This window comes from Dipodomys merriami, unplaced genomic scaffold (assembly GCF_024711535.1).
Source record: "Dipodomys merriami isolate MVZ:Mamm:240054 unplaced genomic scaffold, mDipMer1.0.p SCAF_2, whole genome shotgun sequence".
In the NCBI taxonomy this organism is placed as follows: domain Eukaryota; kingdom Metazoa; phylum Chordata; class Mammalia; order Rodentia; family Heteromyidae; genus Dipodomys; species Dipodomys merriami.
The window spans coordinates 90,582,526-90,608,367 of record NW_027203381.1 but is presented as its reverse complement, the minus strand read 5'-3'; the positions used below and the strand labels follow the sequence as shown (position 1 = coordinate 90,608,367).

The 25,842-nt window shown below is 37.9% G+C and overlaps 1 protein-coding gene across 1 annotated transcript in view; it reads left to right on the top strand.

The window, feature by feature from the left end:
- Window positions 1-25,799, top strand: part of Crybg3 (crystallin beta-gamma domain containing 3) — a 98,644-nt gene extending 72,845 nt beyond the window's left edge. The window contains exons 18-22 of the mRNA XM_070030418.1: window positions 13,575-13,714; window positions 17,526-17,649; window positions 22,164-22,322; window positions 23,408-23,567; window positions 24,323-25,799. Coding sequence (XP_069886519.1) covers window positions 13,575-13,714; window positions 17,526-17,649; window positions 22,164-22,322; window positions 23,408-23,567; window positions 24,323-24,411 — 672 coding nt within the window. The 3' untranslated portion in view covers window positions 24,412-25,799. The remainder of the gene's footprint in view (window positions 1-13,574; window positions 13,715-17,525; window positions 17,650-22,163; window positions 22,323-23,407; window positions 23,568-24,322) is intronic.
- The last annotated feature ends 43 nt before the right edge of the window (window positions 25,800-25,842 follow it).

Genomic DNA, 25,842 nt, shown 5'->3' with positions numbered 1-25,842 from the left:
TGGGTTGGTTCCATATCTTAGCTATGGTGAATAATACTGCAGTAAACATGGTTGTGCTGGTAGCTTTGGTATGTTTGGTATGTTTGGCATGTTTGTAATCATTTGTTTAAAAGTGACATTGCTGGATCATAGGGGAGCTCTATGTGGAATCTTTTGAGGAACCTCCATATTGCTTTCCAAAATGGCTGAACAAGTTTACACTCCAACTTCTGTAGCCATAAAAGAAATGTAAATCAAGACAACTTTCAGATTACACCTCACCCCAGTTAGAATGGCTATAATCAATCAATCTAGTAGCAACAAATGCTGGAGGGGATGTGGCCAAAAGGGGACCCTATTGCATTGTTGGTGGAAGTACTTTCTTAAAAGGATTTTTCCCCATCCCTTAATTCCATGAAGTAAACAACTAAGTTTCTGAAAAGGAGGACATTTTAAAAACAGAGTCAAAATTAGTGACTTACTATTTTTCTTTGATGCACTATAATTCTTTTACATTTCTGAAGTGGAAAACAAATAAACCTAAGACTGAGAATGTACTGAGAGACATGTTAGTTTGTGAATTGTCTCATGCAGTGAACATTCCTAGTTTTGGTCCTTTTGAGTTAGGCATTGTGGGTCAAAGTGCTTGTTGACAAGGACTTAAAATCTATGGTCTTTCCCCTCCAAAACCAGTTCAAGAGTGTATTCAGTTTAATGTAAGAGCAGTGCTTTGGTGTTCTATTTATACTTTTTCTGGGTAAATTTTAAGTCCATGAAAGATTTTTTGTTGAAAGTGTGGTGGGTAGCAGAGGAGCTGTTAAAAAGTAAAAGGATATCCAATAAGTTTTGACATCCCAACAAAATCCTATAGAATGGCCATAAAGGGATATCAGTAGATAATAATTGTGTTTGTGAAACTAACCATGCTTCACACTGTTGAGTCAGACCTAGGGAGACAGATGAGAAAACAAGGGGCTCAATTTAGTCATTTATACTAAGTTGATTCTAATTATTGGACTGATTAAGAAGTCCTTGCAGGACATTCTTTTCCTCCTGTCTGGAAGAACATAGGAAACTGAATAAGTATCAAGGTTATTATTGAGCACAATAAAGATTTGAATAAAATGAGTATCTTGAGATTACCTTACCTAGTCCAACGGTTTCCTCCACAGAAGAGATGTATCCTCCTCTCCTGGTCTCAGCTACACATATCTTCCAGTTTTCTTCCCTTCTTTCCCTAGACAGTTAGATACACTCCATGTTTGCTGCTTCTGTGTTTTTCTTGCATCCTCCTCCTCCTCCCCTTCCCTCTCTACTTGGTTACTGTTTGCGCTTCGGCACTGTTAGGTCTTTTTTCTGTGAGTATGTAACTACTACATACTGCTCATGCCATAATCCTATGCAAGATTGTGAACATCATACAGGAAATGTTTCTACCTTGTTAATAACGTGAAGTGTGTGTAAGCTAATCCGTTGATTTTTCTTTTGATTTAAAACTTGAGATTCTGTAGGTGTTGGCGACAGTTGGGATAACATCCTATGAGCTGGGGCTCTTGTTTTATAATGGTATTGTATTAAAGTCTTAAGACTTCATTTTCATCCATGATCAGGATGTTTTACAAATAGCAGTTTGCACCAGGCTAACTTTTATTGGTGCAAATGGATGTTACAGTCTGGAGATCCCAGCACAGGCAATTTGTACTATTGCAGTAATTTAAGAAGGAAGGGAACAGGAGCATGGTTCCCTCCTCCCCTGAGCCCCAGAGCAGTCACTTGTTTTATCTAGGCCTCAGTTAACAAGAACAAGGATTTTCAAATCTTTGACAGGTTTTAGTTCTGTTGCACATTACCATCTAACTAGATATGGAAAAGAATCTATCCAAAGCCACGCATTCGCTACTCACAAGGCTGAAATCTGAGGATCATGGTTCAGAGCCAGCCAGGGAAAGTAAGTCCTTATGACTCTTATCTCCAAATTAACAATCAGAAAGTTGGCTGTGGAGCTGTGGATTAAAGTGGTAGAGTTCTAGCCTTGAGCAAAAGCACTCAAAGACAGTGCCCAGGCCCTGAGTTAAAAAAAATCTGTCCAGTCTGAAGTTTCACATAGTCTGAGATAGTTATACTCTATAACCTTTACAACAACCTCCAGATTCTCAAAAGTTTATAACAGAGGATGTCTATTTTCTCAGTAACTTCAAAGCAATTGTTGCCTTTTACTTCAGGTTGTAAGTTTGAGGTACTTTTGTTGTGTATTTTGTTTTGTGGCCAAGCTGATGGGAATGCTCCCAACTGGGGACATGTCTGTTTTCCTAACAGTGGGAGAGAATGAGACAGACAGACAGACAGACAGACAGACAGACAGACAGACAGACAGACAGACAGACAGACAGAGAAAGAGAGAGAGAGAGAGAGAGAGAGAGAGAGAGAGAGAGAGAGAGAAACAGACAGAAAGAGGCAGAGACACAGAGACAGAGACACAGACACACAGACAGAGACATAGACAGAGGTCCCAACTACAGAGTTACATTCAATATTTCTGCTTAGTCATAATTATATCCATTCATATTCTGCCCAAAGCAGACATCAATGGACAGACTAGATCAGTAAATCAAGGGACAAAGTAAGTGCATTCAATCTACCATAGCCATGTAAACCATGATATTCTGTGTTATCAGATATTTAGAAATTATAGATGTTAAAATTTTAGTAATTCTGTGTAGTATTTTTTTTCTTTGCCATTGGAACAGACTAAATTCCTTTAACAAAGACAACAGTGAAAGGTTGTTGGTATTAACTTTTAGTGAAAACTTGGAGGTGGTTTAGTGTCTACTGAATGAAGTTTGTATAGATAAGAAGTAGAGGAACCTGCTCCAGAAGACCAGTCCCACAGTTCCTTTCATCATTCTTTTAGAATTCTGACATCATCAGTTAATTTAATATTCAGAAATCTGATGGTCTTTTTTAAATTAAAAAAAAAGTCATAACAAAGTAAGTGCCCTAGCTTGGGAAACATAAACTGTAAGGCTCAGGATTTGTTGTTGTGTTTTTTTAAGAATGTTCTTCACAAGATATTATTTACAGAAAACATTATGCATCTGACAACACATCTAAATATTAATTTTAAACTACTGTGAGTTTCTATTGATTGTTTCTCTTAGGGTTTCGCCAAACTTGGTTTGGTAATTCTGCTTAATGATAGTTACAAGAAGTGCTTGTGAGATGAAAGAGATTGAATGTCAGGCTTAATGAAGCTTAAGTGTTTTGTTGAAAACAAAGTTCTATATTTAGAAATAATCATACTGAGTATAAAAGAGTAATTAGATGATAAAAAAGGCTGAAGCTGATGTTTGAGTAATGGGCATAGTGGGCATAGGTTCCATGAATACAAACCCAAACTGATTAGTAATTTTGCAGAAGAAAGTTTAAAATTGTTTTTGTTTTTAGTTTTCTTTGACCAAAGAAAGGTATGTAAAGTGGCTTCTTTATGTAAGTACATAAATATTGTAAGCTTTACATAATCACACTGCTAAATATACACTATTCATTTATAAATATTGTACATGTATCATGTACCAAATTCGGTGCTAAGTAATGAATACAAAATTGAACAATGCAGATTAGATAATAAAATAAACTCATGTCATCAACTTTGACTATCCTTTTGCTCATAGTATTTCATATGGTAAAATTACCCCCAGACAGCTGTTGTTGGCCCTTTTTCTCTTGTACCTGAAAATGTCCACTATCAATTAACTTCAGATCTCATTTCTGTCAATACAGATGAATCCTAAATCTGTAGACTAAATAGTAGTGTACTATTCACTGAAGTCCATTTCCATATTCCATGTAGGTCTTTGTCATCTGCTTGTCTAGCACCTCATTTACTCTCTTAGATGTCTTCTTTATTTTCTTATTGGTGTTGAAATATACTACCATTACCTTCACCACCTGATCATACAACCAAGGCCTTCATTTTGATTCTTATGTGGTTTCTAATATCCTGTCAGTAACTATATAGGGGCAATTCTATTCCCATAGTGTGTCTTGAAATTTTATCATTCTTTATGATGACTTTTAAACCACTTTTCTTCATGTATGCTCTTCTTTCTCCAGTTCTTATTTGAAGCTTTGAGCATGTAGTCTTCTGATAAAGGCTAGGTTCTGAGGTCAGTTCCAGAATGCTTTTCCATGATTATTTTATCCATGATTTTTTTTCACAAAGTACTCCTTTAGCTCTTTCTATTTAATTTTGCTTATTAGAAACAAAATGCACCTTTTCCCCCATACCTGCATCTTTTGAGATTCAAATTTAAAAGACCTCAATTCTTGAACCCTGTGAAGGATCCTCATGCCTAGAAGTAATTTTTATCTACCCAGAATGTTTTTCTCTCTGAATCTCAAGATGTTTTTCACTCTCTCTGTTTTATCACATCTACTAAACCTGTAAATTCATTGAGGGTAAGATCTATATCTGTAGCTTTGAATTCTGTCACCTTAGATCCCTTCTGCTTGGGCATAAAGAAATCAAGAACCCGTTATATAATAAGTAGATTTACGAATTCAGGCATACCTCAATATATACATTTTTATGTAGATATATAATATATACTTAAATAAGTTTATTTTTCCACTTCTTCATGCATTGTTTAAGAAGAACTGTACTTTGGAGTTTTCATAGGCGTCTATCTTACTTAGCCAGTTCCCATAGTAGCTTTGGAAATTGATGGATATGAATGGGAAACTAATGTTCTTTCAAAAGCAATTTACAGCTGCCGGCTGTTTAACAAAATGCTATAAACTTAAACTGTATATACAAAGAATAGTTAAGTGTATATATGGGAGAGCAGGTCACCTGAAAAACTGCTGATGGATCTAAGAAGTTAAATGTGAGTTTCAGATCAGCATGTAAGATGTATAAATGTTGGCCCAGTAGTATGGTAGGGATATTGCTTTTATTGTGTTACCATGGGAACAGCAGTCTGCTCAGTGCTTTAGCTAATGGCCCTATGGTGGCTTGCCATGGAAGTTTGGCCTTCTTTGAAATAATAATCCTATCCTGGCAGCTATCAGCAGGCAAAGCCAAAGAAACATTGTAACAAGACTCTGAAGAAATTGTGACTATGATGGCATACATGTTCTTAGGAGGTAGAAACAGTATTAACAAGACAATTATTCATTCTGTGAAAGGGCAGTAATAGAGAGTGTAGTTATAGTCCAAGGCTACAATCCAAGAAAGAGGTATAGCTATAGTCCAAGACTGTAGTCCAAGAAAGGGCAGCAATAGAGCGGTATAGCTATAGTCCAAGACTATAAATCCAGAAGAATGAGAACCATGAGTTTATGAAGTATAGAGGAATACAGTTACTAAGGTTTTTTAGCTGAACCTGTATATACTTAATAGAATTAACTATATTATATGTTGATATTAAAGACCTAAGCAAACATTATACTTTCTAGTGGCATATTTAAAGCAGTTTCCTTTAAAGTCAGGCAGAGATGTCTGTTGTCATCACTTCTATTCAGCAGTACTTGGGAATCCTAGTACGAAGTCCTGTTTTCAATTTTCAGTACTACAGTCCATCAATCAATAAGTAACTGAATAAATGAGGTATAAATAAAGAAATGAAACTATCAGGAACATCTGATAGTTATATAATTTGGGTTAACCCATCTAAACTTAATAATGTAAAGTTGCTAGAACTGATATAAATAGTGATTGAACAATGGCATACTTAGGAATAAATTTTAACACTAGGCAATAAAATATGGGAAAATATGTAAGACAGAGATTGAGAGTCTTTTATAGATGAAAAGGGCTAATACTATAGATTTTTGTTTTCTCACGTAAGCACATTTCCAGACAAAATGTTTCCAGTTTTTCTTCTTGTTGAGAGTTGTGAAGGGTAAAACATTACAAATGAATTGGTTTGAAAAACAATTGTATCCAGAATGGCCAACATAATTTTTAAGAAAAGATGTGTCAGGGGCTGGGAAGGTGACTCAGTGGTAGAGCGCTTGCCTTGCATGCATGAGGCCCTGAGTTCGATTCCTCAGCACCACAGAAGCCAAAAGAAAAAAAGCCGGAAGTGGCACTGTGGCTCAAGTGGTAGAGCACTAGCCTTGACCTGAAGAGCTGAGGGACAGCGCCCAGGCCCAGAGTTCAGGCCCACGACCGGACCCAAAAAAAAAGAAAAGAAAAGAAAAGAAAAGATGTGTCAGATGACTTACCTTACCAAATACACTCTTGTCAAACAGTGTAACAGTTACAGTTTCTGTAGTGGGTATTGGCCCAAGAATAAATGGAGCTGTGGAATAAGGGAACATAGAACAGATGTGCAGCTGTACAGAAGATGAACAGGAGGTGGCAGAAATTATATCACAGTGAAGTGCTTTTGAAATAAATGTCATCGAGACACTTATTTACTCAGAAAATGATAGTTGGAACCCTACTTTATTGCAGACACAGCCTAAATGTGAAAGGCAAACCACAACTAGAGGATAATATACAAAATTATCCGGTGACACTAGGGCATGATAGATTTCTGTAAACACAGAAAGCACCAGTCATTTAGAAAAGGGTAAAGGCAAGCATATAAATTTTCTCTTGGTGTTTGTCTTATTCTGTTTTCTACTGTAACTGGATTCTGCAGAGTTAATAATTTATAAAGTAAAGAAAATTGATTTGGCCTACAGTTCTAAAGGTTGAAAAGTTCAACATCTGTTGTGGTCCCTCTTCCTGGTGGACACTTTAGAGTCAGTGCAGAGCATCTCTTGGAGTGAGAAACTGAGATTCTTAGCTCAGGTCCCTCCCTCCATATAAAGCTGCAGACTCATTGGGTTAGAGCCCCACCCAGAGAGACTCATTTAACCTGAATTATTGTCCAGAGATCCCACTTCCAAACCCTGTGGTTTGATCAAGTTTCTGCTTTATTCATCCCTAACAATCAGGATTAAATTTAATACAAATTTTTGGTAGAGACTTCAACCATAGCACTGCCATAAAAAGTGGGCAATAGCTCAAAACAACAGAAATTTACTGTCATAATTCTGGAGGTCAGAAGTCTCACATTGGTCTTACAGTAAATTAGAGGCTTGATAGCAATTGTTATTTCTGGTGATCTAGAGACTAGACCATCTCTAGAGGACAAACTGTCTTTCTTCTGGATTCCAAAGACCATCACCAGCTTGTCTTGATCCAGGGTTTTCCTCCATCTTTAAAATGTAATACTCCAAACTCTGCTTTGATTTATCCTTTGACTCTGTCCCTCCTGCCTCTCTTGTAACTGGCCTTACCTGAATAATTTTGAATAATACCCCCATCTCAAGGTCCTTAGTTCTTTTTGTACGTGTGTGCTACTATTGGGACTTGAATGTGGGGCATTATGTTCTTGTTCAGCTCCACTTTCTTGATTATGGCTGGCACTCTACAACTTATATGCCTACAAACTAGCATTTTGCTGTTTGGTTAGAGATGGCGTCTTGAAGTTTTCTCTGCCAGGTCTAGGCTTCAGCCTCCTGATTAGTATCTATCCTGCATCACTTAGAATAATGCCAAACATATATTAAGTACTATATAGGTTAATTATTCCTATTATTCTCACAAAATATTTCAGTCGCTGGACTGGAGAGATATGAATCTTTTGTCTTTAAAATTTTCATTTATATAATTTATTGAAATATTCTTTTTCTTTCATAACCATGTCCCCCCCTTAGAAACTCTTTGCATGGCTTAGACTTGACCTGGCAAAAATGTCCTTTTCCTATTGAGAGTCAAGAAGAGCCTTCAGCCCTGCATGCCTGGCTTTCTTCTCATTTAACATGGTCTGAGACCATGACATTTATAGAGCTCAAATTGTAATCAACTTCTGGTGGTTTCTGTTATTCTTGGAAATTCAGATTACTTTACCATCTGTCTTCCTACTTTCATATTTGGGATATTGCATCATAAAATATGATTTTAAAATCATTTTTCAGCACTCTTTATTTTTGCTTAGCTATTAGTCACCCTTCCCCCACCCTGCCCAGATTAGCACTGTGTTAGCTTTCCTAATCTTCCTAACTTTCAAGTCCATGTATACATTAAGTACATTTATACATTTTATTGTACTAATAGATTAAAACATTTAAATTAAAGAAATCAAGTTCAATGTATACCTATCACTTAGTAACTTGAAGGCAGTTAAGAAGCCCCCTCCCCCATTAATTTTAGAAACCTTGGGTAGATAGAAACTTTGATAGATGGACTACATGATGATATCTTTCTATGGTTAACAGAGCTAGGTTATTCCTCCATGTTAGTGTACTTGCTGGCCATCCTTCTGCTTTGCTTGATACTGCCAGCTAATGTTATTTGCCAGTGCATCTAACACTCCTCTTAAAGTGCACTTACTGATTTTGTTTTAGTCCCCCAAATTCTTCAAAATATCATTACACTCATCCTTGTCTACTTTCTTCTGAATTTGCATAAATCAGTTTTAAAGAAATAGATTTAAATCATTTTCATGGACTCTTCTGTCAAACTTGTCATCTTTCACAAAAAGAAATGCCTAGAAGTAGAAGTGCCAGGTCACAAGACTGTTTGGGGGCCAGGGCAGCCTTCCTGATGATTTCTCTGGTCTCCAAAAGGAGCAGGATGAATGCTCACAGATTGTTTTGCTTAGAATAATAAATACCATTTAAATTACACTCTCATACTAAGATGTTATTTTTTTTCTCCTCTGAGCTACAAATGTTATACTACTCTACCATTGCCTGTAATGTGGGTGTCTGTCATGACAGCTTAGCAATTCAGTCTCTTCACTGAGGAGACTGCTTGTTTTTGATTGTGACTCTTGTCTAGTCTCCTAGCCTATCTGCCTTTCCTTACCAGATCTCAACTCAAGTAGAAGTAAGCAAAAATGCTATTTTATATGTTTTTATTGTAAAAATGGTGTACAGAGGGGTTACAGTTACATGAGTAAGGTAATGAGTACATTTCTTATCTTGTATTGTTACCTCTTCCTGTGTGTTTCCCCTACTATCCCTTCCCTCTCCACCTCTCCCAACTCCTCTCTCCCCGCCTCCAGTTCATTTTTAACATAGTGTCTTGTACATCTCATTGTTACAATGGCTCAACCTGTATCCTTATTTCAGCAGAAAATGCTATTCTTAAAACCTTGTAAGGATATTTTTTTAAAAAGCCTTAACCATAAAGTCAGAAATCAAATCTTACCTGTGGATTTTGATTGTTTCCTGACTTTCAGTTACTTTTATGAACTATTGTGACACTTCTAATTTTTATTTTGCACTTGGGAATGATCAATAACTCAATGACTTGTAATGAATTTCCATTCCTGTCTCAGTCAGCGGTTTACTGAAGGATAACAAGTATTTCTACACAGTCTATTGACTTTCCTACTTTACTTTCCAGTGGTTTCTAAGTCCTACGTCTGTACCATCTCATATGAGACCAGTAGTCATATGTGGATATTTAATTTTAAGGGTAATAAATTCAGTCTTTTAATCACATGAGTCATATGCCAAGTCCTCCTTGGCCACCTCTGGCAGGTAGCTTCCGTATTGGAAAGCCGGGTCTACCATTTGTAGTGTACACAAACTTGAGCAAGGCCTTTCTCATCAGCAGGCAACCTCAGTACAGAGACAACAGAGAATGCCACATTTCCTTACTTTAAAGGGAAGTTTCTCAGCATCCTTTTCCCATCCTTCATTTTCATGGGAAGTACAGTTCATGGTTTCCAGTGTGGTCCTTTCCCTTGTTTATGGGTTCTGGCCAGTGGTTCTGAACTGATAGAAAGAGCAGATTGGACTTCTCACTCCTCTTCCAAAGTCATCCCTCCTCTATCATTGTTTCTTTCTGTGCATTGTGACCTTCCATTGTATCCAAGAGAACATTCACTTGGTCCTTCCTCTTCTCTTCACCAAATTTTCTAGTGTGTACATCCTGTCAGCTATTTCTCACCACTTGCTTCTCACAGTGACAGCACAGATTCACCACTAATTTCTGACATAGCACTGAAACAGTGCTCATCAAGGTTGACATCTGTTCTTGACTGCCAAACCAAAATAGCTTTATTGCTGTCATTCTTAATTCATTGTTGCCAGAAGGTTGGATGCTGTGGGACACTCTTTCTTACTGTTTTCTTTTAGTAGCATAATAAAAACAGCTGTTTTAACTCTCCTCTGAATGTGTTTGGTTAGTCCCCTCTGAGAGCTAACTTTTTTTTTTTATCATACCTGCTGGTGTCTATCAGTTCAGGAATATCCTCCCTTTTTTACTCCTGGCTGTCTAGTGGTTCTCTAGCTTCTGAGTTTCCAAACCTATCTTCTGTGCCTGGTTTTTCTCTTAGCTCCAAAAAAGTCCAGTGCATTTTGGTCATCTCTTTTAAGGCTATTCTGCCTCTTGCTCACCATGAAAACATCTAGTTCTAATCCTGAGTTCTTAGCTCTGGAGCAGGCTTTTCCTTCTGATTTCCTTACTGATTAAAAAATATGCCACTATTCTCCCAGCCATAACTAACATTTTTTCTTGTATATTCTAGTTGTCTTAGTATGTCTACTTCATCATGTGGAGAGTGTTTCCCCTGGCTATATCTTACTCTTAACTTCTTCCTCTCTGACCTTTCAGATCTAGTTCTTTTATTCATTGGCCTCAAATATTTTACCAGTTCATTCATACTCTTTGCATCTCTCTCTCCTTTACTTGTATTGTTGTCAAAATTTTCTGAACACACGCACGCACGCACGCACGCACGCACGCACGCACGCACACACACACACACACACACACACACACACAGAGTTAGGCAGTGGTGGCTTACCCCTATAATCCTAGCTGCTTAGGAGAACGAGATCTAAGGATTGAGGTTTGAAGCCAGCCCAGGCAAAAAAAGTCTCTAAGACTCTTTATATCCAGTTAGTCACCAAAAATCTGGCAATGGATCTGTGGCTTAAGTGGTAGAACATTAGCCTTTAGCAACAAAGCTCAAGTACAGAGTCCAGGCACTGAGTTCAAGCCCCAGGACCCCCCCCCCCACACACACACGAAAAAGAAACAAACTTCACACATAGTACAAAGATGTGTATAACAATTACTAGTTTAAATTTATGAATAAGTAATATATTCCTGTGATTAAAAAATCAAAATTACCAGGAACCATTCACTGAAAACCTTCATTTTAACCTACCCCATTCATTCATATCTTATGTCTTTTCAGATGCTATATTCCAACAAGCAAGCAGTCATGAGTACTGTTTTTTTTATTTGTTTTTTTTTTTTTCTAGAAGAATAGTCAGTGTTTGTAAGCACATAATTTTTTTTGTCAGTGCATACATTTCCCTTTCCTGCAGTATGGTTGCACATGAAGTAGGCTATCTTAATACTATCCTTCGCTGACTCTGAAAAACTGGATCTGGTCCTTTATTTGATGGTTTCGAAGACAAAGAGGGAGAACTAAAATAGCAAAGATTTAGGGAAGAAAAGATAAGCAGAGTTCTCACTTGACAGGAGGGATCCCCAGGGTTGGCCATCACCTGAGATTGATTTCATGGAGCTCAATAAAGTGTCTGTCAAGGAGCATTACATAATTTCTGAGATCAATGGACAGTTCTCCAGCCTTATCAGTCCCCAAACTGTTAATCAGAGGCTCCACCCAGCCTGCACATGCTTTTCACCTGTCTAGCTCCTCTGATGAAGCCACACACCTCAGGCCTGTTGTTCACCTGTTAGACTTTCCAGGGCAATGAGCCAGGATTCCAGTGGCCTGAATTACTGCTCAAGGCCACAATGAAGAAGGCAGAAACTATACGGCCAGGGGAACCTTTGCATTTGCTGCCTAGCCAGGCTCTTTTTCTGCTCCCCCACTTTGTATTTGGTATTAAGTAATATATATATTAGCAATATTTCCATCAAGAGTTCCTCATTACTTTTTACAGTTATGTAGGATTCTTGTGTGAAAATTTTTCATCATTTTTTAAACCAGTCTCCTATTGATGGACATTTAAATAGTCCCTCCTCCTTTACTATTCTAGACACTATAGCAAGGAATGACTCTCATGCAGTTGATTTTTGCTCTGATGCAAGTGTATCTGTGAGTGCTAATTGTTTTTTGATAGTTTATTTACTGTCCTTTGAACACTAATAAGTTCTTCCATCCAATGTGTTGTTTCTTGTATAGGTAGCTAGATAACCCAGCCTCATCTTAGTCAAAAGTCTTAGTTCAAAAGCTATCAGGAACTTTCTGTATTAACAAATCCATTTCTTAACTCTAAATTCAAGAGGAAAGCAGGGAATTCAATACAGAGTAACCACAGTGCTTCTTGTTGGACTCCATATACTTTAGAAGGGCTTCAGGCCACGTCCCTAACATCCCATGGGTTTCTGTGCCCCTTGCTTTTTCCTGTTCTTTCTCCTCCCACCACATCTGCTTTTGGGATCTTTTGCATCATGGAAGACAGCTAAGACACCAAATGCCCATGCAGCTTCATAAATTTCTGCTTCTGCTAAAAACAAAATAGCCTTCTACTGAAGGCTACTTCTCACAAGGATATTTTGCTCTAACAAATCATCTAACTTACCTATTAGTTAAGTAATGCCCCAAACACAAGGGATCATGCCTTGTTTTGATTTGTCATTCCCTAAAGTCTCTTAGCATGGTGTCCTGAACATACTCATGAAGGAAAAAGTGTTATTGATTCTATTCTTGTCTGACACGAGTTGAAAGAATACTTAATTTTAATGGAGAAACTATCCTTTTCCTTAGGCAGTCTTGCTGTGTTTTAATGCAAGAATGTCTTTTGGGCTGATGGATTATAGCTGGGCAGAAAAATGTTTACATGCACAGGGTTCTGAATTCAATCCTGAGCTTTGCAGGCAAACAAGACCAGACTTCAGTTGAGTTATATCTAATTCTAGCAAGAAAGATCAGGTCAAGCTGGACTAAGCTACATAGGAACTCAATGCCAGCTTGTGTTACTCAGTGAGACCCTGTCTTTAAAAATGTATATAGATGTATTTAAAAGTTTAGATATCATGAAGGCTTGCATTTCCAGCCACTGCTTCTGTGATAGCCTTGGAAATGAGGGCGCCATTCCATTCCATCAGATTTTTTCTGTTGTCAACTCAAACTATCAGCAGCAGCAGCAGCAGCAGCAACAATATGTGGTCCACAACGGAGTCCCACAAAACTTCAGTAATCAACCTGGAACCAGATGTTACTGTGCCATTTTTATTTTGAGATGAAGATCCCTTTTCTTTTCTTTTTAACTTTTAAATAATGAACTTTATTTTGAAATCCATCCACCTCATACGATGCACATGTTTCCCTATTAGTAATCTCAGAAACTATACTTAGACTACACCATGCAGTTTGCTTTAAGATTCCTTTTCTGTAGATTCACTTTTAATTTACAAAATAGTGAATACAATTATGAGCAGAATCTAATGTCCCCCAATGCAGTTTTGATACTTCCATCTTTAGAGAGAACAGTAAAGACAGAACTTGAACATGGCTGACTCCCGGATAGCCTGCTTTCAGAATAGGATTTTGCTGAAGTATGACACTCTTTATGGCGATATGTTCTCTGATTTGTGCTATTAGGTTTTTGAAGAACCCTCCATCAGTCTTTTTGCTTTGGAACACTGTGAGGGACGAGAGTTACATCTCGAAGAGGCTGTGAATTCCGTTTTGAACAAGGACCTGCACTTCTATACCCAGTCTGTGTGGGTGAAAAGCGGACTGTAAGTACATGTCTCTGTTTTAGGACAGAGTTTCATGGCTGCTTATTTCCATATGTGTGGTGTTTTTTGATGTTACACTATTTTCATTCATCTTATCTCAATGCAGATTGTGTTTAAGTAAACAAATGCTGAACCACATCAGTAGGTAGTAGCTACAGTAGTAGGGGATAAGATTCCTTTCAGGGAGACAGCTGCCATCCCATGTGTCATTCATTCGTTCAACCAGATGACCTTCCCTGACTGAATGCACTTTCATTAAGTCAACAGTTTTGACTGTGAATACCATTGCCTATGTAAGCAAGTGACTAAGTGCAGGACTAAGACTGTTTTGTTGTATTTTGATTTGACAGCTTTATTCTAGAGCAGTTCCCTGCAGGGCAGTCATTTTCATGAGGATCATATTGTTTGACATAGCCTGCTTACAAGCGACTTTGTTTAGTTAGGTTATTGGGATAGATCCGGGTTGCATAGAGCTTGAACTTAGATAATATGGTTATTTGTCTTAAGGAAAATAAAAGTTTTTAGTACAGAACTGAGATATGTACTTGAGTTTTTGTTTATAACAAAAATTGTGAGAGGTCTGCCTGAAGTTGAGGTTACTTTCTTCCTGGAAAATCTGCCTCTTGGGCCATTTTTGAAAACTTTGGCATACAAAGCAGTTGCTACTTCTGCATTGCTGGTGTGTAGTACCAAAAGTTATCTAAACACACACACACACACACATGTAGTACCAAAAGTTATCTAAACATACACACACACACACACACACACACACACACACACACACACACACAGCTCTTGATGACTAATATAAAATTGGCTGTTTTTATTTTTCATGGCTTTTAAAGTATCAGATAATCAACTCAGCTTGTTTAAATATCTGAGGACAATCAAGGAAGCCAGGAGGATAAATTGAAAATTAAGCCAACTATCATAATAAGTGACTTTTCTATTATTCATATGTATTATAGCTTAAGTTTTCTCCTGCAAAGCATTTACATCGTTTGGGGTTTATTCATACAAATGGATTTCTCTCTCCTAGCATAAGATTCTAGGACATTACTTACTACTTAAGTCCATTTGAACTGAATTTTAACATCCCCTGTAGTGTTAAGACATTCACATTTTTCTACTCATTTTGTATATTCTTGAGTTAAATTGATATTTGACTCACACTGATTTTTATTTTTTACTCTTTTTTGGAAAACTGGTGCTCTTTCATCTTGACATTCTATTGTCTTTGGCTTATGAGCTACCCATTATTCTAGATTCTCTATGAAAAGAACTGCTGCACAGATCAAAGAAGAATGAGGGCTGTTGAAAGACTTTCTTAGGCTGTAGATCACTTACAGGATACCATTTAAAGCATAACTATCTACCCTCAGTGACAAGTTGTTTTCTTGAATCCCTATTTTATGTCATGTCTTTGATCTATGATGATAATGAGGCCCATGCTTTAAAGCATTACCCCACACAGCTTTTTCACCTGTGGAATTCATTAAACTCAATATATAACTAGGTGCATTTATTTAAAATCTTGCCCTGATTTTATAACTCACTTATTTCAAGAATCTAGAAGCTTCAGAGATGGCTATGCCCTTAGACTTTTATAGGCAAGATGAAGATGGGAGAGTATCTATCACCTATCCCATTGATCTGTCCACAAGATGGCCAGGCCTGATCACTTGTTTAAGGGACACACAACAGTCTTTTCCTTATAATAGTTTAGTCATCTCTACCCAGGCTTTCCCAGTTTTCATACATCAAGCTTTCCTCAGTACATTTTCTCCCCACAATTTCATGCCCAAACCAATCTACAAGCTCCTAAGGAGTATTTCCCTTTCTAAGCGTAAAGAAGTTTTCATTTGGAAAACAGAAGGACTGATGCCACAGCCATCACAGCAACCCTGTGGTAGTCAACTTCCCAACACTATAACAAAATATCCGGGGCAGTTAACATAGAAGAGACTTGTTTGGCCTCTTGGTTCTGAAGGTTCCAGCCCAAGAATAGTGACCTCATTGCTTAAAGCATCGGGGAAGCATATCAGGGTGGGAGTATGAGGTGCATATATTATAAGCCAAGATGTAAGAGGAAGAGAAATATGTTTGGACCTCACAATTCTCTTCCAGGTCATGTCCCTAATGTTCTAAGAGCTCCCCCAGTAGGCACTGCCTCCTCAAGGCTCCAGCCCCAGTAGATCCATGCTGGAAGCTAAGACTAACACATGAGCCTTTGGAAGACATTCATCCAAACCATAGAAAGCCCTTGACCATGTGTGAACATGTTCCTGAGGACTAACCCTCAAACAGCCTTTCCTTGGTGCTCAGTAAGCTCAGCTCCATGGCTTTGCATGCCTTGGTTCAAAACGAGGCAATCCCTAATGCAACACCAGCTGCCTGGTCCAAACTAAGGAAGACAGCCCCTTCTCTTGTCACTCTCCTATGGCTGTCAGCTGGGACACATTGAGTCCTGCTGAGAACTTGGGTGTGTTTGTCAATCTCAGCCTTTTTCCTTAGTGTGAAGCTTGGCAACTACCCAAAGCAGGGCTCAGCAGACTTTTTTAGTCAAGGTCCATATAGCTTTTTCACACTTCCATCTTGCCATAGTCAGCCTCTAAAGAGAAGAGTTCATGCCTATGTGCCACTCTATATATCTCGAGACTCCTGGCTGAGGCCCCAGGAACCTCTACACCCTAGCACAACTTAGATTCAAGGCAAAGGGTATTGGAGAGGATTTGTGAAGGGGAGCACCCTTGAAGTAAGAGAGGGGGATCTTCTTTGAAGTAGGCTTTGGTGACTTTGAGAAATTATGGATGGACTTTTGAGAAAAGATACATCTGAAAGATGTTACACATAAGGCCTTGAAGTGCACATGATAATTTCCTAAGGGCCTCTTGAATAATGGTAGGGAGATTATAGTCTTGTCATTGAATGTTAAAATGCTATCAGAACAGTGTGAACGCACCCAAGGCACAGCCTGTGCACATGTTCAGGAAGACACAGGCCCCCAGGGGCCCTAGGAAGCCAGGGCTGTCCACCAAAGCCTCATCATCCAAGGCATTCAGCAAGAAGGCAGAGGCCAGGAACTAGGGCTGGGCTGCCCAGAGATGGTGTTTTGTTTTGTTTGATCTTTTATTCCCCAACAAGCCATCAGGTTATTTAATTGTAACTTATCAATAAGTTCTCTCTCTCTCTCTCTCTCTCTCTCTCTCTCTCTCTCTCTCTCTCTCTCTCTCTCTCTCTCTCTCTCTCTCTCTCTCTCTCTCTCTCCACACACACACACACACACACACACACACACACACACACACACACACAGATGGGGCTAGAAAGGTGGTTCAGTGGTAGAATGCTTGCCTCTCATGCATGAGGCCCTGGGTTCTATTCCTCAGCACCACATAAAGAGAAAAAACCATAATTGGTTCTGCGGCTCAAGTGGTAGAGCACTAGCCTTGAGCTGAAGAGCTGAGGGACAGTGCCCAGGCCAAGAGTCAGAACCCCTGCCCTCCCCAAAAAGAAGGAAAAAGCTATGAGAAAAGTCTTTGTGCTCTAAAGGAATATAGAATTTCTGACTTGGATACAACTTTACTTCATTTTGGTAGTAACCTAAAAGGAATCTGATCTTCTGAAGTCCAATGGACTTTCTCCAAGGCCTTCTTGTTTGCTCTATTAGGGAAATAGGAATTCTGCCTTAAATCTGTAACCTCAAAAATTGTAAAGGATGGACCCATAAGTATGGTAGCAGGGACTTTTGCCTAGATTCCTTTTTGTTGTTGTTTTTTATTCTTTTTTCTTTACTACTTTCTTATAGATGGATAGCATATGAAGGATCCAATTTCTTGGGAAGACAGATTCTACTTGAACCTAACGAGATCCCAAACTGGACAGAGTTTAGTGGGTGGAAAACAATTGGTTCCCTCCGTCCCATGAAGCAGGTAAGGACCAAAGAACCATGAGAGTCAAGCCACTTGATTTTCTGGTAGAAATGTTATAAACCACAATACTTTATATATTGGCCATTTAATTTAGTTTGCCTTTTTTTAAATTGTTGTTGTTAAGGTGATGTGCAGAGGGGTTACTCTTTACCTAAGTCAGGTAAAGAGTACATTTCTTTTTGAGCAGTGTCACCCCTTTCCTCGCTTTGTCTCAGTTTTCTCCTCCTGTCCCCCACAAGATAGATAGTTCATTTTCAACATAGACTCTAGTGAATATCCCTGCTGCATTTGTTTGTGTCCTACCATTTCTGTGCCTCCTTACTCTTCCCAAGACAAAACTTATATACAAGACAAAAGGACACAAAAGCAAAAACAGTGACAAAAGAGAAAAATAACCTAAAGAAAAACAAAATAACAAAAAAAACCCTTCTTGCTTCCACTTCTTGGAGTTCATTTCGATAAATATCATTTTACACAATCATATCCTCTTAGCTATTGAGCCTTTGTGATCCTCTCCTAGGAATATCCTTCTTTAGTCTCACTGTATGGATGTCTAGCGTTCTGTATAATAATTGATCATGTCCAAGTGTATTTTTTAATCTTTTACATTCCAATGTGTTTACTTGTAAATTTACAGGCACTTTGTAATTTACCACAAATGAGGGAAACCATACAACCTATGTTTCTTTGGGTCTGGCTTAACTTTGCTTAATATAATTTTTTCCAGATATTTCCATTTCCTTACGAATGGTCCAATATCATTGTTGCCAACAGACGCAAAGAATTTCAGAATATGTGTATATACTGATCGATTTTTCCTGATCCATTCATTCACTGAAGAGCATCTGGGTTGATTCCATATCTTGGCTGTGGTAGCCTTTGCAGCAGGGGAGTGGATTAGTATGCAGGAAATCTTGTAGATTCTAGCCAGTTCACCATATTGTATCTGAGGTTTAGCTCTGAGTCCAAACTTTTATTGGTCATGTTCATTTTTCATAGAAAAATAAGCCTTGTGGAAAATGAGAGAAAGAAGAGTGGACTTTGGTATTACTCTCATTTTGCTTTCTTAATATTAGGATTTCCCCCCTACTTACATAATAGTCAGGTTGGATCCTGGGAATTTAATGAAAACATATTTATTGCACACCTACTGCTTTTTCAGGCTTCTGTTGAAAAGCTTCCCACTGTAACCAGGATACACTCTGAGCTCTTCAGCCCGTGTGATCTTAATTCCCCCTCCCCCAGTTCACCAGCTCATCCCTCCTCCATCTCCTTCTCATTCAGGCAGCTGTGACATGCATCGAAGTGCAGGTTGCTAACAAGGTCATGCCCACTTTGAAGAATGTTCTTCGTTCTTTGTCTAGTTAGGGGTTTTTGTTTTGAATATCCTCAGAGTGAACTCAGGACCATGTACTTGTTAGGCAAGCACTCTACCATTGGAACCATAACCTGTCAACCTTTGCTTTAGTTATTTTTCAGGTAGTGTCAACTCCTTTTTTGCTTGGGCCAGCCTATGACTATGACCTTCCTACCTATGCCTCTCATGTAATGAGGATTATACCTAACTTTGTACTGGAGTCCTGGTAACTTCTGGCTCACTATGTTCTCCAGATCCTTGCCTCCCAAGTAGCTGGGATTTCACCTGGGATTGATTATGTGAGCTATCACATCCATCCGTAGCGTACTTAGTAACTTTGACTTTGGTTGTTCATTTGTTTTGGCAGTACTGGGAATTGAAGTTTGGGGCCTCAGGCCAGTGGTCTAATGTTTGAGTCACTATAGTCCTCCTGGCTAGTTCTTAAACATCCATCAGAATTTAATAAATATGTCACATCCTCAAAGATGCCTTTCCATACCCTTTTCCAGGCTAAATGAGATCCTAAAACACCTGGCTTTTTCTCTGTAAGACCATCCATGTTGTTTATAGCCATATAAATAGTTTCTGTACCAGAAATACCAACAAGAAGTGGCTGTTGGGCTAGGACACAATATCTGGCACCTGGTAGGAGCTCAGGGACTGTTCACTCAATGAAGAAATGAATGCACAAATGGAAAACTGACTGTTTGATATCATGTAATTGTGATGGAAGGTCCAAAGACACACATTAGTTTTGCCTAAAGTACAGTTTATGTTTTGAAAATGTAGAATGATATAGAATCATCAAAAAGCCACAGGCAGTGCCTGGTTTGGAGAAGGGTTGTAAAGGGTCTCTTAGAAAACATCTGGCTTGTATTACTGTGGTAGTAAAGTGTTGCTTAAGAGAGCCAGAGGTATGCCAAAGCACTACCGGCTCTCCTGGCAGAGTATCTGGCACATGATTTTATGACCTGTGTGTCTCTAAGCCCTCATTTCTAGTTCATGGGATGATGACTCATTCCACTGGAAATTCATAAGGAAAGACAAGGTAGAATTCGGACTTCAGTTTAGCTTTATTAACTACAAAATCATGTGACTCTTAGTTCCAAAATCATTAGTAGTTAACACTGGGAAATATTTCAGTGCTATTCAAACCCAGGCATACCAGGCAAATGCTCTATCATTCACTGAGCCATATCCCAGCTCTCCTTTTCTTAGTTGTCAGTCATGGTCACAATAGGGACCATATTTAGGTTTCCTGAGGCAACGAATAACCTGGTCTTATTCTGTATTTTATTTTAGAAGCTATTTTATTTCTACACTGAAGAAACACTTAATAATTATTTTCTATTGCTTATTTAACCAGAGTCTTTGGAAACCCAAGAAAGGAATTCTTTTTATATATATATATATATATATATATATATATATATATGTTTTTATTGTAAAAATACTGTACAGAGGGGTTACAGTTACATGAGTATACATTTATTTTTAATTTTTTAAAAATTGTAAAGGTGATGAACAGAAGGGTTACAATTACATAAGACGGGTAGTTAAAACATTTACTTTTGAACAGGAATTCTTATATGGTAGTTTATGGGTTATATTTGGCATTGCTTTGGTTAATATATCTGGATAGAAACTGAAGAATGATTAGAACGTAAGCCTCTTTGAGGATATGTGTTAGGAAGTCACTGAGGTACTTACAATGCATATGAGTGCTTTTAAATGTAATTACAGAGGAGTCAGACTACAAATGTGTAATAAGGGTAATTGGTACCTTGCTTGATTTAATTGATTAAAACTGATGTTTAGTCCCAAAGTAATTGAAATTCTGTGATCTGCGAAGGTCATACCTGTTCCCTTACATGTACAAAGTAATGAAAGTGTAATGAAGATACACTGAATCTTCAAGAATTAGTAATAGCTCCAGTGGGAGAGCAGGCTGAATTGTAGACCTTTAAGTACATCTTTCTGCATTTTGAATGTGAAAGTAGTAGTCCACATTTAAGACACATTGCCAAATAACCAAATTTCCCTTCTGTTTGCTAATTTGAATGCTCAGAATGTGAATCTTCTTAGGAGTGCTAATCACGGTAGCAATTCACTAAAACTTAACTAGCTTCAAGTTGATGTACCATGTATTTCAAAATAAGGTATTCATTACTCTCAACATAGCATGTTGCATTTACACAAGTTTCTTAGAGAAAAAGTGTTCTCTTATTATTCATTTGTTATTATTAGTTAGCCCAAGTCCTGGCGGGAATGTCAATACTCAATCAAAGGATGGAGGAGTTACTGGTGTCTTGTGTCTTCATTACATTAGGGCTGGAAGGCTGACCCACAGGTTCAATGAATTTAACATTGACACTCTTAGAACTAGTCTCTTATTCTGTCTTTTTTTTATTGTAAGTTTTTTTTATTGTGAGAATACCGTACAGAGGGGTTGCAATTACATGAGCAAGGTAATGAGTACGTTTCTTATCAAGCATTGTTGCCTCCTCCCTCCTTTGTTTCCCCTTACCATTCCTGCCATCCCATATCTCCCTCCCCAGCCCTCCCCCCCCAGCCCAAGTTGTAAAGTTCGTTTTTCAATATAACATCTTGTACATCTCATTGTTGCAATGTGTCCACCTGTATCCCTGTTTAAACAATTTTTTCCCTTCCCCTCCCCAAATTATACCAACATCAAATACAGTGAAAACAGAGGTTATGCTGTGGGGGAGGGACATACAAAGCAACAAAAACATCGTCTTATAACCACAGCTCAAAGACAGCATGTCTGACTACTGTTCTTGTCTTTCCCATGTTACTGTAAGATATATTTAGGCTGTGTCTTTCGCCCCCATCCGTTCCTTCCTAAGAAGAGCTGAAACATATTAAATCTTTCAAATCCCTAATTTTCACCACTATTCCCAGCTTGAGTTCTTGGAAGTGAAACTTTTACTTTTCAACAGTGTAATAGACTATATGGCCCAATAGTCTGAGTATTTATCAGTAGAAAATATTAATGTATACATATTAGCTAAAAGAAATGAGTGCAAAACGGACAGAAATAAGTTAGTCATCTCTTAACTTCCTTCAAGCTGGCCTCTGGAAGGACTGCTTTCAGATAGGAAAGGCTGTTTCTAAATGACTGTTTCTCCATTCATAGCCTGCAGTGTACATTAGAATAAAGAACCGAGCCCAGGATAAGTATCTGACAGTGACTGGAAATCTGGCTGACACCAGGGCGATGTCTGTGTGCATCTCTCCCTATAATGGAAAGGACACTCAGATCTGGCACTACTGTCGAGGACTCTTTAAATCCAAGGTAAGCAATCCCACCCACAGGGAACTCCACTTTCTAATGTTTGGCTTTTTAATCTTTTTTTCAAGAAACTAGAATATTGCCAAATCAACTAGCAACTTCCTAGAAACAATCAGTGCAACTTCCTACAAATAGGTCACTCTTATGATCATAAAAATGCTGATGTGTATTCTCCTACACTACAGATATACATTAATGATTTTTTTCAAACCAATTTTGCTAAGTTACTGGATTTGAATTGGATGTTTCTTACTTGATAGTCCGAATAAAATCTGCTGTCTTTGCTATTCCAAACATGTCAGAAAACTTTTTCAAATATAGTTAGTAGTTCTACTAGCAGCTTATTAGAAGCCTATTAGAAGAAGCTTAAAAATGAAATTTTGTGCTTGATGCTATGGAGGATACAGCACTAGTCAAAAAAAATTTAAACTGTGTTGTATCACCAATGGTTTATCTACTTCTGCTTCAAACTGTAATTAAATGTAATTACTGTCTGGATATCTTTAGCATTATCCATTTTTTAAATAGAAAACTAAAGCTAGACATAATACCTCTAAAGCTAACAAGGCTTTAACATTTAATCTCAATTAAAAAAACCATTACCAACATCTGTTGTCAGATACACATGTCCTTTTTAAAGCAAATACAGTGCCTCTATTTCTGTTTCTGTACCCTCCACTTAGATTTTTTTTGGGGGGGTGGGGGGCTTAGTCATGGGGCGTGAACTCAGCACCTGGATGCTATCCCTGAGCTCTTTTTGCACAAGGCTAGCACTTTCGGTTTTTAATTGGAGCTGAGTGTCATAGACTTTGCTGCCCCAGCTAGCTTTGAACTGCAATTCTCAGATTTCAGCCTCCTAAGTAGCTAGGATTACAGGCAAAAGCCACCAGTACCCAGCTGAGAATAGATTTTTTAAAAGGCTTATTGAAATTATACTGAATTTATTCTTTAAGACAGTGTCAGAAACAGTGACAGCTTAATGTCTAGGACTTTTGCCTGATAGAAAAGTGACCCTAAAAAAAAAAATGACCCTATTCAATTCACTTTTGCAAACGCATTACTGCCATTTTATTTATTAACTACTCTAGGCTAGTGATACATGCCTTGACGTGATTGGGGGCCGAGACACACCTGGAGCTAAAGTAGCCCTGTGGACTGAGCATGGTCAATTCAGGCAGAAATGGAAATTGAATAAAAATGGAACCATCAGCTCTTATCTCAGTGATCAACTTGTCCTTGATGTAAAAGGTGGGCCTTTGGTAATACCTAATATTATATGTCAGTTTTGAGTTCTGAACCTCTTCATAAAGGACATTCTAATGAGAAGATTTTATGTAAACTTTTTTCAGCTACTCTTGGAAAAAAAATAGGTGTGCAGTTTTACAAGAATAGTTATGAGAATGAAGTAGCAAAAAAAAAAGGCCTTAAAGTTTTTTTGTACATTCCCTAATAGTCATAAAGTTTTCATTTGTAACAAATGATTTTGCAAATTGAACAACTGTAAATTTGGAACATCAGAAACCATAAAATGAATGCCATCTGTTTATTAGGAAAAACAGTAAAATTTAACTTTTTGCCTTAACTTAGAAAGGCCTCAGTGGCAAGGAATCAATTAACCCCATTTTTTAAATGCATCAAGGTCAGGATTGCACTTAATTGGTTTAGTCACAGCCTCAGTTGATTTAGAAACAAACACAGTACCTTGACATTCAACCAGAGTTCTCTTACAACACTTTTTTCTGAAGAATGGCATCAGTGGGGCATATTGCTTCTATAGTCATGTATATTATACCTGTTGGTGTTTCAGTGTGAGTCATAATTATGGTCCATTTTGAGGTGCATAATGATATTCCTATTCAACGTCAGTTTCCCATTTGAGGCTGCTTTGTAAATGACATATTCAGCTACATATACAGTGAGCTGAACAAAAGCTTATGAAAACTGTGAAGTTGCTTGGCACCTAAGAGAGCAAATAATCTTTTCTTCTGGAATTTCTATTGCAGGAGGAAGTTATTATGACAAGGCTCATGTCATTATAAATCAGCCCCTGGAGGGAGAAGAAACACAGATATGGGACATTGAAATATTGTGAGTCAACAGAATCTCTACAAAGTGCAATGGAACCTCACTTCCCTCATCTTCCTGCACAGATGGAAAGGAAGCAAATGTGCCCTCACGCTACTGGACCACTAAGTGGAAGGAACTTTTTCCTATAACAATGGAAAAGCTCAAAATATTCTTACCAACTATTCAGTGTTCCTATGACGAAAAATGTTAGAATTTTCAGTTGTAAGTGATCAAGTTTCCTGAAGCCAGTATTTTCTCTCCTAACCATCAAACATGACTCCATTGGCCCATTGTAGGTGATGCCAGCTATCTTAAAAGTTTTTCTACCATTAACCACTCCTGAAAGGACTAAGCACAGGGAAGTACACTCCTACAGGTTGTCCTACTTTTACAAAAAGATCAATAATTCCTTAGTAACATTTGAAAGTATATTTAGTAAGCTTGCCTATTAAGCTGCTATGTATTTGAAGTTTCTGTACTGAAGCTTTATAATTAAAATGCCCAAGTATTTATACTTTTAACTGGCTCCAAAAAGTGACCTTGGCTTTGTTAGGTGAAAAGCATCCATAATGGAGTATTTCCTGTCATGGTTCTCTATTCCCTTGTTTCAAACTAGTTTCAAACTGTAGAGCACCCAGCTTGTACACCAGCTTTAACAAGATGTCCCTCAAGGTGACAAGTTCCTTAACAACGGTCACCTGTCCAGGTGCTGAGACCTCATCCAATTTGCCCTTACCAGTCAATTTTTTCTTTCTTTGCCTGAAGTAAAAGGAAAGTAATCTGTATGTTCAAACTGAAGGGAGCTTTTGAGCTTTGTTTGTTGACCTTACCATCTTAGTAAAGATAGTCAATTTCTGTTCAGTGGCAGAAAACTAAATTTCACTCCCATTTTTAATAGTTTAATAGCTCAACAAAATCAGGAAAGCATCTTTGGTTTTATTTCCAGTAATATGTCACTACCTTCAGTAGCACAGTATTTTCTTTCCTGGGTTGGACTTATACTTAACATGAGACAACTGTTAGTTTCATTCTTAACTTTTGCCAGGAAGGAAAATGCTCTATTTTTTTATACAGAGGATTAAATTCTCCAGTCATATTTTTAAGAATATCAACTGCTATGCACTTTAGAACCCAAAGTAACAGTGATTAATCTGAACTAGAACACCCACTACTCAGAGCTTTTATAGACTTGTTCTTTCCCTATGTATACTGGGTGTTTGTTCTTCTTCAATCTCAGGCTGTTGTCATCTTTTAAGCAGCATTTGAAAATTCCTATGTCCACAGATTTTGAGTGCCTCTCATGAGTATGGCAGTATTATTTAATGAAACTTATGTTACAGAAATATTTTAACAAAGGGGTTGGGACTTGTGTATACACAAGGTATGTATATTTGCACTGTAAAAAAACAACTTTCTTCATGTTAATTGTTAAAAACGTTTTTTAGAGCAATGGAGG